This window comes from Ailuropoda melanoleuca, chromosome 2, assembly GCF_002007445.2.
Source record: "Ailuropoda melanoleuca isolate Jingjing chromosome 2, ASM200744v2, whole genome shotgun sequence".
NCBI lineage: Eukaryota > Metazoa > Chordata > Mammalia > Carnivora > Ursidae > Ailuropoda > Ailuropoda melanoleuca.
In genome coordinates, this window is record NC_048219.1 from 10,569,254 (window position 1) to 10,581,255 (window position 12,002).

Below are 12,002 nucleotides of genomic sequence, written 5' to 3' on the forward strand. Positions count from 1 at the left end.
TCTGAGGAGTGGGCATAGGGAGCTCTTGGTTTGGCTTCTTTGGCTGTGGTACAGATGTCACCCCTACTAAATGAGGAACTCAGAGGAAAGGCCCTCATAGAGCAGATGCTCAATAAGGAGGGTACCTGATCCTGTTCAGGATCTCGGGCCTTGATATGGTTTTTGTCCAAGTTACTGGGGGGTACTTACTCTGGTATAAAATATTGACAGCCGCCACTAGAGTCTGTGAGTGACGGTTCTGTCATCCCCTTTTCAGGCAGTCTGGGCACTGGGAAACATAGCTGGAGACAGCTCCGTTTGCCGAGATTACGTCTTGAACTGTTCCATCCTTAATCCTTTGTTAACGTGAGTAATTACTATCTTCTGCACCTGGGGCATCTGTAAGGCAGCCATGCGGCAGATCTTTTGGGGGCAGCTTAACTTAAGATGTTGAGTAAGTGCAAAAACACTAAAAGTGTGTTGATTGCCAAAGTAAGAGATATCTTTTGAGAGTAAGAAGATTGTGCCACTGGTCTGTGCCAAGACGGATCTTCTGTTTGCTTACTTCATGGCACTATAGATTCTCATGTTGGTCATACCTGCTTCGTTGTGGAGCCAAGAGAGAGAGGCAAGACTAGCCCATCTGGAGGGGCGCCTGGGTGGCTCAGTCATTAAGCGTCTGCCTTCGGCTCAGGGCGTGATCCTGGCGTTCTGGGATCCAGCCCCACATCAGGCTCTTCCATTGGGGGCCTGCTTCTTCCTCTCCCACTCCCCTTGCTTGTGTTCCCTCTCTCGCTGGCTGTCTCTCTCTCTGTCGAATGAATAAATAAAATCTTAAAAAAAAAAAAAAAAGACTAGCCCATCTGGAAAAATCCAACTTTCTCTATGGAATGCATTGATTTGCTATTTTATGCATAGGTACATTGGAGAGCTATGTTGTAAACCACAGATTAAAGACCTCATGAAGGGATGTAGGGATCCTTCACCAATCTCTCCCTCCTGTACTTTTCAAATAGAACTTCATCTAAATCAAAATAGATGGATGAGCTGTACTTTGGAGACCACAGTCTCCTAGACTACCACTATAATTCTTTCTTGGGCCCTTCATAGAAAATCATTGCTTACCTCACACTAGACCTTCAGCTTTGATTTCCAAAGAGAACAGTACTCCTTGTTTAGATCTTGTGGCTAGAGTTAGGAGCACAGTATGTCCTTTGCTCCTATCTAAAAAGGTTTGCAGGCTTACTCAAAATCCAGCCCTTTGTATGTCCTTACTAGCTGTGGTCTTAACTAGCCACAGCCGGTCCTAATCCTCTGTGAAGATGTAGGTCAGCCTCCTGGCCCAGACAAGCTCAGTTAACTTAAGGTCTGTGGGTAGAAAGAAACGGTGATGCTGCTTGATGCTGCTAGAGTCGTAAGGGTCTGATTGGATTTGCTCCTGGGGTTTATAGGTGACAACCCTATGCCCAGGGCATCATTGCTCAGGATCTATCTGGCTTTGCTGTTTCCTTCAGACTCCTGACCAAGTCCACACGACTGACAATGACACGGAATGCAGTCTGGGCCCTGTCAAACCTCTGCCGAGGAAAGAACCCACCCCCAGAGTTTGCAAAGGTGAGCGAGCTTCTTACGCAGTTCCTGAGTGAAAGCAGTTTTCTTCATATGCAGGCAGTTTGATATTGTCAGTGAGGTAGGTGATCTTGTGTGCCTTGGATAGCAAAGTGAAGAGGGTAGTCCTGATGGCTTAATGTAGCAGAAATCTCTAGGGCTTAGAATTACTTGTAGAGGAGACAGCGGTGTTTGGCTTAGTTGTAGAGCTGATGTAGCCCTGTCCCTTCACGAGTCCCTCTCACTCTGCTTCCAACAGGTCTCCCCTTGTTTGCCTGTGCTGTCTCGCCTCCTCTTCAGCAGTGACTCAGACTTGCTGGCAGATGCTTGCTGGGCCCTTTCTTATCTGTCTGATGGCCCCAACGAAAAGATCCAGGCAGTAATAGACTCTGGAGTCTGCCGAAGATTGGTAGAGCTTCTAATGTGAGTGTCTGGTTAGAAAGATTCCCTAAAGTTCTCCAAGCTCCAGCTAAAGGACTGCAGTAAGCAGTCTGCTGCTCTGTGCAGAGCTCTGGAGCCGTGACAGTGCTGCTGGTCCTGTGCTGATCAGGTCTCCCTCCTCTGTAGGCACAATGACTACAAAGTGGCCTCTCCTGCCCTGAGAGCAGTGGGTAACATCGTCACCGGGGATGACATCCAAACCCAGGTAAGGAGGGAGCTGTTTAGGGACAAAAGCCCTAACCAAGGGTTTGGGTTCTTTTGGGGGGTAGCATGGTCCAGGAGACAAAGCATGGGCGTGGGTCAGAAATTCCAAATTTGCCACTTCTGTACGATCAACTTGGGTTCTTCTGGGGGGTAGCATGGTCCAGGAGACAAAGCATGGGTGTGGGTCAGAAATAACAAATTTGGGGGCTCCTGGGTGGCACAGCGGTTAAGCGTCTGCCTTTGGCTCAGGGCGTGATCCTGGCGTTGTGGGATCAAGCCCCACATCAGGCTCCTCCACTGTGAGCCTGCTTCTTCCTCTCCCACTCCCCCTGCTTGTGTTCCCTCTCTCGCTGGCTGTCTCTATCTCTGTCAAATAAATAAATAAAATCTTAAAAAAAAAAAAGAAATAACAAATTTGCCACTTCCTGTACGATCAACTTGATTGCCTTAATTTCTTCTATAAGTTGGAAGCAAATCATTGTCCATTGGGTGCTTTTGAAGGAAAACTAAAGGGAATAGACTGACTACCTGGGACATTGTAGGTTAATTCTTAAGTTTTTGAGTCACGGTCCCCTTGAGACACAAAGCTGTGGAACCTTACCCCTACTTCCTACACCCTTAGAATCTTCACAGTATAAAGGGTTCCTTTGTTCAAACGCTAGAGATCAGAGTATTCTTTTGGTCTTGAGTAGTTGGCATAATTCTGTGGGATTCTTGACAAATTTCTAAGAGGTGAGTAATCTCACTCAAATCCACACTCATTTCCTAGGTCATTGTGTGTGTGTGTGCACGTATTTGTGAATTTTCATAACATAACATGTACTGCTTTTACCATTCAGTGTACCCTTCAGTGGCATTCATTCCATTCACATTGTTACTCAGTTGTCATCACCACCCATCCCCACAGCGTTTCATCATCCTAAACTGATTCTCTGTGCCCATTAAATGATAACTCCCCGTTTCCCCTTCCCTGGGCCTCAGTCCCTGGTAGCCATCACAACACATTTTATCTCTTAGGAATTGATTACTCTAGGTCCCTCATATAAGTGGAACTATATATAGTTGTCCTTTTGTGTGAGCTAATTACACTTAGCCTAATTTTTCAAGGTTCATATGTAGCGTGTAACCTGCCTTCATTCCTTTTTATGGCTGCATAGTAGTCCATTGTGCGTATATCCCATTTGTTTATCCATTTGTTGATAGATACTTGGGTTGTTTTCACCTTTGGGCTATTACATTGAACAGTGGCATACAAGTATCTGAGTCCCTGCTTTCAGTTCTTTTAGGTACATACCCAGAAGTGGTCATATGCTGATTTTGTGTTTAAGATTTTGAGGGACCACCAGCTGTTTTGCACAGTGGCTACACCATTTTCTATCCCTGCCAGCAATGTCCTAGGTTCCAGTTTCTCTACATCCTTACCAACAGTTGTATTGTCTGGGTTTTTTGATAATAGCCGTCCATCCTACTAAGTGTGAAATGGTATCTTATTTGCAGTTGGTTGGGTTTTTTATTTTGTGTTGTTTTTTTTTTTTAAGATTTTATTGATTTATTCTACAGAGACAGCCAGCGAGAGAGGGAACACAAGCAGGGGGAGTGGGAGAGGAAGAAGCAGGCTCACAGCGGAGGAGCCTGATGTGGGGCTCGATCCCATAACACCGGGATCACGCCCTGAGCCGAAGGCAGACGCTTAACTGCTGTGCCACCCAGGCGCCCCTGTTTTGTGTTGTTTTTTAAGTAGGCTCCATACCCAATGTGGGGCTTGAACTCACAACCCTGAGATCGAGTTGCATGCTACACCAACTGAGCCAGCCAAGTGCCCCCTTATTGCAGTTTTGATTTGCATTTCCCTAATGATTAGCAATGTTTGGCGTCTTTTCATGTGCTTATTGGCCATCTGTATCTCTTCTTTGCAGAAATGTCTGTTCAAATCCTTTTGCCATTTTTTAAAGTGGGTTCTTCAGTTTTTTTGTCATTAGTTGTAAGAGTTCTTTATTCTGGATATTAATCCTTATCAGATACACAATTTGCATATATTTTCTCCCATTCTGTAGTTTGCCTGTTCACTCTGTTAATGGTATCTTTTGATGCACAAAAGTTTTTAATTTCGATTAAGTTTTTAATTTGATTAAGTACCTAACTTTTCTTTTGTTGCCTGTGTTTTTGGTGTTCTAGGTCATTCTTAACTGTTCAGCCCTCCCTTGCCTCCTCCACTTGCTGAGCAGCCCCAAGGAGTCAATCCGGAAGGAAGCTTGCTGGACCATTTCAAATATCACTGCTGGCAATAGAGCTCAAATACAGGTAAAACAAGCAGAGAGAAGGGGGCGGGCGGGAGCAGGTGGGAAGGCAAGGGAACATGAGAGGTGGTGGGCTATTTGCTTCTAGAAGAAAGAATTTGTTTCCCTTTAGAAATTGCGGTCAGTGTGTGCTGTTGAAGATTCTTTGTAAGAAGCCAGGTTCCTCTGTAGCCTCTTACTTCTCTGGGAAGAACAGAGGACTCCCAGGAAGAGGAAGATATCTGAATCTTAGCTGATTTTGTAGGCTAGATTTGCTTACTCTTCTTAAAGTGACTTTCTCTGTGTGTCGCCCCACCCCCATCCTCTCTCAGGCTGTCATAGATGCAAATATCTTCCCTGTGTTGATCGAAATCCTTCAGAAAGCAGAATTCCGTACGAGGAAAGAGGCAGCCTGGGCCATCACCAATGCCACATCAGGAGGAACCCCTGAGCAGATCAGGTATCCATTCGTTTTTCATTGTCTTGAGTGATACGTGTACTCTCCTCCTTGGTTCATGGTCTGCAGTAACCACTAAACTGCTTTTCCTGGGCTAGGTCTGCCCCAGTCCAACAGCACCAGGTTTAACTGGTAAGCTGCTAGATTGGCATTGGAATCTGGAATAATAGATTCCTCTAAAGCATGTACCTCTTTTCTTCCTAGAAAATAGAAACCTCCAGGACACAGACATCCATCTCTCTCCCCTACTTTCTGCCTTCCAGAGAATTTAAATCTATATAATTCTCAATTATCCATACAAATAAAGGAAAACCATGCTGTGATTCATTCATAGCAGCTTCTTTGGGAAATCATTTGTGGGGGGTGACACTTGGGAGAAGCAAATAGAAAGCCTGTGTGTGTGTGTGTGCGCGCATGTGTGCATGTGTGTGCTTTGATTTTAGTTTGCATCATCAGCATGAGTAGGAGTGACGGGAACTGAACAAGTGTTTTGCCCTCAGCTTGTGGCCCAGGAAGAGGAGTAGGAGTATACTTAAAGCCTTAAGAGAAAAGGGATAGCCATTGAGTTAAGCTTTGAAGTATTCAGGGTTGTAAAAGCCCTCTTGGACAGGAGAAAGCATAAGTAAAGGTACAAGAATCAGAAGCCTGGAGATGTTTACTTGTTTAACTGGAATGTAATGTCCTTGGAAGGGAATGATAGGCGATGATGCTAAAAAGGAGGGTAGGAACCTGATTGTATAGAGGGTCTGTTTTGTCAGGCCTGTAGAGCTTGGACTGAACATTTTAAGCAGAGAAGTGATGTGTTCAGAGTGGTAACATTATAGCAAGGGGACAATAGAGATGAGGAGGAATCTGTGGCAGCCTTCCCCATGGAAATGAACTAGACCCAGATCATTGGAAGAGTGGAGAGACTGAGATAAAGAAGTGGTTATGAAGGCTCAGCAAGAGGGGGTTGCTGCAAATGTTGACATGTATGAGGGAGACCCACAGGCCCTACAGCACCTGCCTAGCACCTCTCTTGCCCTGTGTTAATTTAGAACTTAACCTGGTCTCTGCCCCTAGGTACCTGGTCTCACTGGGCTGCATCAAACCCCTGTGCGACTTGTTGACTGTGATGGATTCGAAGATTGTGCAGGTGGCCCTCAATGGGTTAGAGAACATCCTTCGGCTTGGAGAGCAAGAGGGCAAGCGCAGTGGCTCAGGGGTCAACCCCTACTGTGGCCTCATCGAGGAAGCCTATGGTATGTGTCCTGTCTCTAGCCTCACCTCTGCCTTAGAGAAGTTCCAGGTCAGGACCCAGGGACTGTGGGCCCCCAAAGTAGTCTATATGTGAGGCTGTGGGATTTGGGGGGTCATCATTGAAGAAGGTTTTATCCCATCATTTCCTTCTCCCTCTGAGGCGCAATAGATCCACTTCTCTTTTTGATAGGCTCTGCCCAGTACGTAGGCATGGCACAGATGCAAAAACAGAGCTCCAGAATTGATGAGAGAAACAGGCACTGGAAGGTATATGTATTCAGCTCAGTTTCTAGCAGGTTCCAGTAAGAGTGCTCATCACTGATCGAGCTTCAGAGAAGCTAATGATTTGCCAAGCCACACCAGTAGTTAAAAGCAGAATCAGAACTAGAACTTCTGACTTATAACTGACATTTTGGTCTTTTTCGGGTCCAAGAGAGATCTGATCGTATTACTTACGTTGATAAACACTAACATACCTCAGGGAAGGAAAAACAGGTAAGTGTTTCATGGCCCCATAGAAGAGCAGTCACATTTTACTCTTGTCCCCTCTTCCTTTTTGCCACCATAGGCTTGGATAAAATTGAGTTTCTCCAGAGCCATGAGAACCAGGAAATCTACCAGAAGGCCTTCGACCTCATTGAGCACTACTTCGGTGTAGAAGATGATGATAGCAGCCTGGCTCCCCAAGTGGATGAGACACAACAGCAGTTCATCTTCCAGCAGCCTGAGGCCCCCATGGAGGGCTTCCAGCTATAATGTCTGCCTCCGGGGAGGGGAGGGGATGGGAAGCACCACCAACCAGCGGAAAAGCAGCCCTCTGGTGGACGGGAAACCAGCCCCCCCATCGTCAGCCACCACGCACCTCTTGCTGCCCTGGAAACTGTGCTTTTGACCTGCTCCGCCCCCTTCCCTGGAGGGAGCACCCTCTGGACAGACAGAACCATCTGAGGCTCACATTTGGGTTTTGTGACAAGAAGGGGACGTGTTGGGTTTTTCTTCCTTACACTATATTTTGGCTGCACATATGTCTTTAACCCAGGAGCCCAGGGGTAGACAAAGGAGGACTGAGGTAATCAATTTTGCACCTTTTTAATTTTTTTTTTTTTTTTTTTTTTTTTTGGGGGACTTCCTTCCCTTTTTTTTTCCTTCTTCCTTNCCCTTTTATCTTCCTTCATCCTTCCCAGTTCTCTGCCCTAATCTGTGTAACTCTTATCTTGGGTACTTGAGCAGATGGAATATTCCAGAGGTGGGGGGTGGGAGGGGCGGGGAGAAATTCAAAACAAAGTGTTCTTGCTCTGACAGAATATTAATCTTGTATGCTTGGATTGAGTTATTTAATTTTTTTTTCTTTTGCACATTTTTCTTGTATTAAGACGGCTCTTTCCAAGAGCCATGAGTTCCTGGTTTTAGGAATCCCAGCTACCAGCATGGTCTGGGACTAGAGGCTGAGAGGGAGGTCACCATGAGACAAAGGCTCCTTCCTCCCTCTAACCCCTTCCCAGACCTCTTTAGTTTGGGAGATCTCCTTCCCTCCAGGGGCAAGTACACCAGTGGGAGTGGAGGGGAGGAGCACAGGCCTTCAGATGGGGCTTCTCATGTGTCGCTACTGATCCCATGTTTCCTACCCACCTTCCAATGGTGCGACCCAACTTCATTTGTTTACTTGAAAATTCCCTCAGAGTTGAACGAACCTCTGAGGTAGCTGTATTTTCTCCGAAGCACGAGACAGGGCGATGGTCCTCCTCTCTCCTGAGGAGAAAGCCCTTGCTCTGGTGACCCATAAGTTGCAGAGGAGGTGGAGCGAGAGTGTCATGTATTGGGATAGCCAGGGATCCCTGCCTTCGGCCTTTCTTCTTCCTCTTCCTCTTCCATAGTTGGATCATGTATATTTTACTTCCAAAGGAGAGAATGTCAAAAAGTTCTGTATTTTTTTATATTCTATATATTAGGTAGGTCAATCTTAATTGGTCTCAAGAGGAAGAACTGTCTGTAATTTCTGTAAGTAGGATACTGTGAGGAAGACCAAAAAGAGAGGGGGAAGCTGCCTCGCTCAGGGAGCCTGAGCTTGGTCCTTTTCCTCTCTACTTAGGTTCTGGGCCACCACCTGGGACCAACCCTTAGCTCTGGAACCTTTATTTAGCAGGTCAGCCCGGTCTGATTATCCCAGTACCCGAAGGGAGCAAGGATGGCCCCAGGGCCTGGAGAAGTCTACCATTCTAGTCCTTACTGCTAAGCATCCTGCTTATATCAGGAAACCCAAAAAGCATTCTACCTTCTCAGATTCAGTCTCAAAGCCCTGGCCACATAAGGTATCACACTTGCCTGCCTCTCCAGTGATCATAGAAACTTAGCAGCCTCGGGACTTTTGTGAGACTTACTGGTATCTTTCCTGTTTGGGATCCTTGGACCTGGTTTGGGTTTTTCCCTTCCGTGTGACAGTTATAATCCTAATGCCTTTTCTCTTTGAGTAAAGCTAGTGCGATGCCTCAGTGGCTTGCCTTCGCTTCGGTGGATTACATGACAGTAAAGCCCAATTGTTGGGGAGAGGAGTGGAGAAAGTTGCTGGCTAAGTGTAGACCAACTGTGGAGCTGTGGGCACAGTTTGCCTTGCCCCTGCTTCTCCACTGTGGTCAGTCACGTGCCTGTGCCGAGCTGTAGTTGCCCTTCCCCAGAGACAGTGCCACTTACTCCCATTCCTGCACACCCCTTCTGGCTCAGGTGAAATCCCTGCCCCTCTGCTTACAGATCTAAAGTTCAGGTGCTCACTGTCTGCCATTGGTCTTGATTTTGCCCTCTCCTAGTGTTGAGATCCAACTCCAGAACCATTTGCTGAAGAAGGTGGTGCGGGGCTTGCAGTTATCACCAAAAAGTCACACCAGTGCTGTGCCACCTTAGTATGTCAGACCTTAGTACCCTGACCTTGTATGTCAGATGCTATTCTTCAGCTTAGGAATGAATGACAACTACCAGCCCACAAGGAGGCAAGGGGCTGGACCTCTGTCACTTGGCCCACTGACTCCATTACAAAACTTTTCCCCTACAGTTAGAAAAGCCACCTGCTCCCCCCACCCGCCCCCTGTCCTTATCCAAAGGGCAAAGCACTTTAGTAGGACCTATTTTGTACATCTCAAGCAATAGTTGAGTCCCTGTCATTGGGGCCAGATTTTTATTGAGAGACATACACACCCTGCTTTTCCCAACTACTCCTCTAAAATCTTGCACTTCAGATCTGGGGCCTATACCAGATGGAAGACTCTTTTTTGATCGTCTGGCTGCTGCTGGGAGCCAGTTTTCTCCAAGGACTTGAAAGGCTGAAGTCTCCCAGGGTGCAACATGAGGACAGATTTCTCATCAGATAAGGTGGCCTCTAGGAGCTTTCCTTTGGCGTCTTCCTCAGACCATATTTTCCCGTTATTTCCTTCTACCCCTCTTTCAGCCAGCAGGTGAGGTTCTTCCAGCCCACAGGGGCAGTAACATCATCTTCAGTGTCTCCTCCTCTCCTTTGGTCCTCTTGGAAAGCAAAACATTATTTCTGTAGCCCAGCCTTGACAGCCACTCTTAATGGGCAGCCCCCATCTAGACTTCAGACCCTGGCCTCAGTGAGGTCAAAGGCTGCTTTCCAGTAGATCTCTGAATGGATGTTGTAGGGGTGATGTAGGCTCCGCAGCCTATTGTATGGAATAGCCTGAAAAGACATGTTTTTGGAATCTTCATGTGCTGGCACATAGCTGGTGTATCCATTGTAAGATCCCTGCTGGAGGTGGAGGTATCTAGGTGTGGATTAGGGGAAAAGGAGCCTTTCTCTTAGCTGAAGTGTTCAAAGACTGTTGGGACAGTACCAGCCTATTCTTTATTGCCAGCCCCTCTGGTTATCCCACCCCCAACATCTTCTGTAGTACTAACCAAGTCTCTGGTCTTACAAGTCTGCCTTCAATTCTGAGCTGTCCCCAGGTGACTGCCTGGCCTTGGCTGCCGCCATCTGGTAGAGCTGCATGGATTCCACTTGTAGCTGGCCAGCCTGGTTACTTGGGGCAGTGCGGACAAATGACCCCTCTGAGGAGCAGGCATTGATGACCTCAGCTTTCGGGGACGCTTGCTCTTCCCCCCCCTTACCTAGGACCCTTAGATCTACTTCTTCTACTCTTTGCCCTGGAAGCCACTTTCTAGGAGCCCTGTTTTTTGGAGCTGAACTTCACAGATTATAGCTGCTACTGTACTTGGTCAAGGAAGAGTGAAAGAAGGCTCTCAGGCACACTTTTCTATTTCTCTCAAGTCACACTAGACGGCAGAATGAACTGGATTTCCATGTTCTCATGTCTACCTGTTTCCCTCTACACCCTAGAGCTACTTGTTTCTAGCAAACTAAAAGGGAAGGAGATGAACGCCTAACTACTTCCCTCCTCTTCTCCTTGAGACTCACTCAGCTTGGTATCCATCGTCTTGGATTCTTCAGTAGATTCATCTGTGAGCTCAGATTGTGGATTTTCAGTTGAAGGCAGGGAGCCGTAGGGAGGATGGGCTGGCTGGAGGCCTCCCTGGCAGGCTGGGGAAAGGTGCGAGGCTCAGTGCACTGAACCATAGGAAGTACTCATAACCAGTAGCAACATCTTCTAGGTAGGACTGTCCTAGAAGTGAGTGAGTGTGAGACTGAGAAATTGCTCAGAGTAGGTTTCTTCCACAGCCGTTTAGGATTGCACATTCTAGACCAATCTTGTCCAGTATTTTTTCTGTGTCTTAACTTTTGAAGTCTTTTGTTAAGCCAACAAGCTGAGAATTTGGCCCTGCGGGGATCCCTGTGGTAGGCACTAGCTGCTCTTTGGCCAAGGCCTTCGTAAATGATTCAGTCATCCTACTGTCTGCCCCCTAGCCCCACCCCCACTTTAAGACCATGACAAGGGAAGAATTTGAAGTCAATACCAATCAAGTCTGTGAATTAAAGCTGTTGTTTTTCCTCTGAGAGGGCATTTTGCATCAGGCCTGGGGTATGTGCAGAACCAAAACTGGGTGTGGGGGGCAACATTAAATTTTGGGCCCAGAACACCCAGGAAAAAGGTTTCTGTAGTGTGTCATAAAGGTCTCCAGTGGGTTTGGGCCTACCTCGCTATTTCTGGGCCAGCCTGACTGCTGATGTCCATGTTAGCATATACCTAACCCCTTTCCTAACGCTAGCCCTACTCCTCCGTGTAGGTTAGATCTTCAGCTCCTGGGTTTGGGGAGAGAAAGCTCTGCCATGGCCTGGGGCTGGTGAAGGAAGTCAAAGCTCAGTTCCTGAGACTGGCTGGGAACCTCCTGACTCAGGATGTCATTAAAGAGTCCACCTCTACCAGAACCCTCAGACTCTGGAGTTAGATATTGTCTCGCTTAGCCAGCTTCTGTGGGAACTGCCTTTGACCACTAAAGAAGCTAAGGAGGGGTCGGGGGTGGATATGAGGTCCTAGCCACCGAGGTCAGACTCGATGCCCTTCAAAAACAGCTTGGGTTCCCAGCTAAAGACCCCAGGAAGGTGAATTGAAACTTTTTCCTCGTTGGTTTATTCTTTCCAAATTTATTTGCTCTTAGTTTTCTAAGAACTATAAACTCTGGCTGTTTTCCATGTTCTCAGGGCCCCTGGGTAGACAGACAAAGCTTGATGATTTCAGAGCAGACATAGGCCAAGAAACCGTGGCATTGAGTGTGCTGAGTCCAGACAAATGATATTTATATACACATCCAAATTTGAAGAGAAAATGTATTTCTTTAGGTTTCAAACACTGTACTAGATATAAAGCAAAAATAAAAACCTGTTGCAAAGTTCTAAA

General features: G+C 46.8%; 1 protein-coding gene across 4 annotated transcripts in view; it reads left to right on the plus strand.

Annotated features, from left to right (window-relative positions):
- KPNA6 (karyopherin subunit alpha 6) overlaps positions 1-12,002 on the plus strand; it is a 56,978-nt gene extending 44,976 nt beyond the window's left edge. For all 4 annotated transcript variants that reach the window (XM_011228281.3, XM_034648329.1, XM_034648312.1 and 1 more), the window contains exons 7-14: positions 257-345; positions 1,494-1,593; positions 1,847-2,010; positions 2,155-2,233; positions 4,408-4,533; positions 4,841-4,968; positions 6,028-6,206; positions 6,773-12,002. In XM_011228281.3, coding sequence (XP_011226583.1) covers positions 257-345; positions 1,494-1,593; positions 1,847-2,010; positions 2,155-2,233; positions 4,408-4,533; positions 4,841-4,968; positions 6,028-6,206; positions 6,773-6,960 — 1,053 coding nt within the window. In that variant the 3' untranslated portion in view covers positions 6,961-12,002. The remainder of the gene's footprint in view (positions 1-256; positions 346-1,493; positions 1,594-1,846; positions 2,011-2,154; positions 2,234-4,407; positions 4,534-4,840; positions 4,969-6,027; positions 6,207-6,772) is intronic.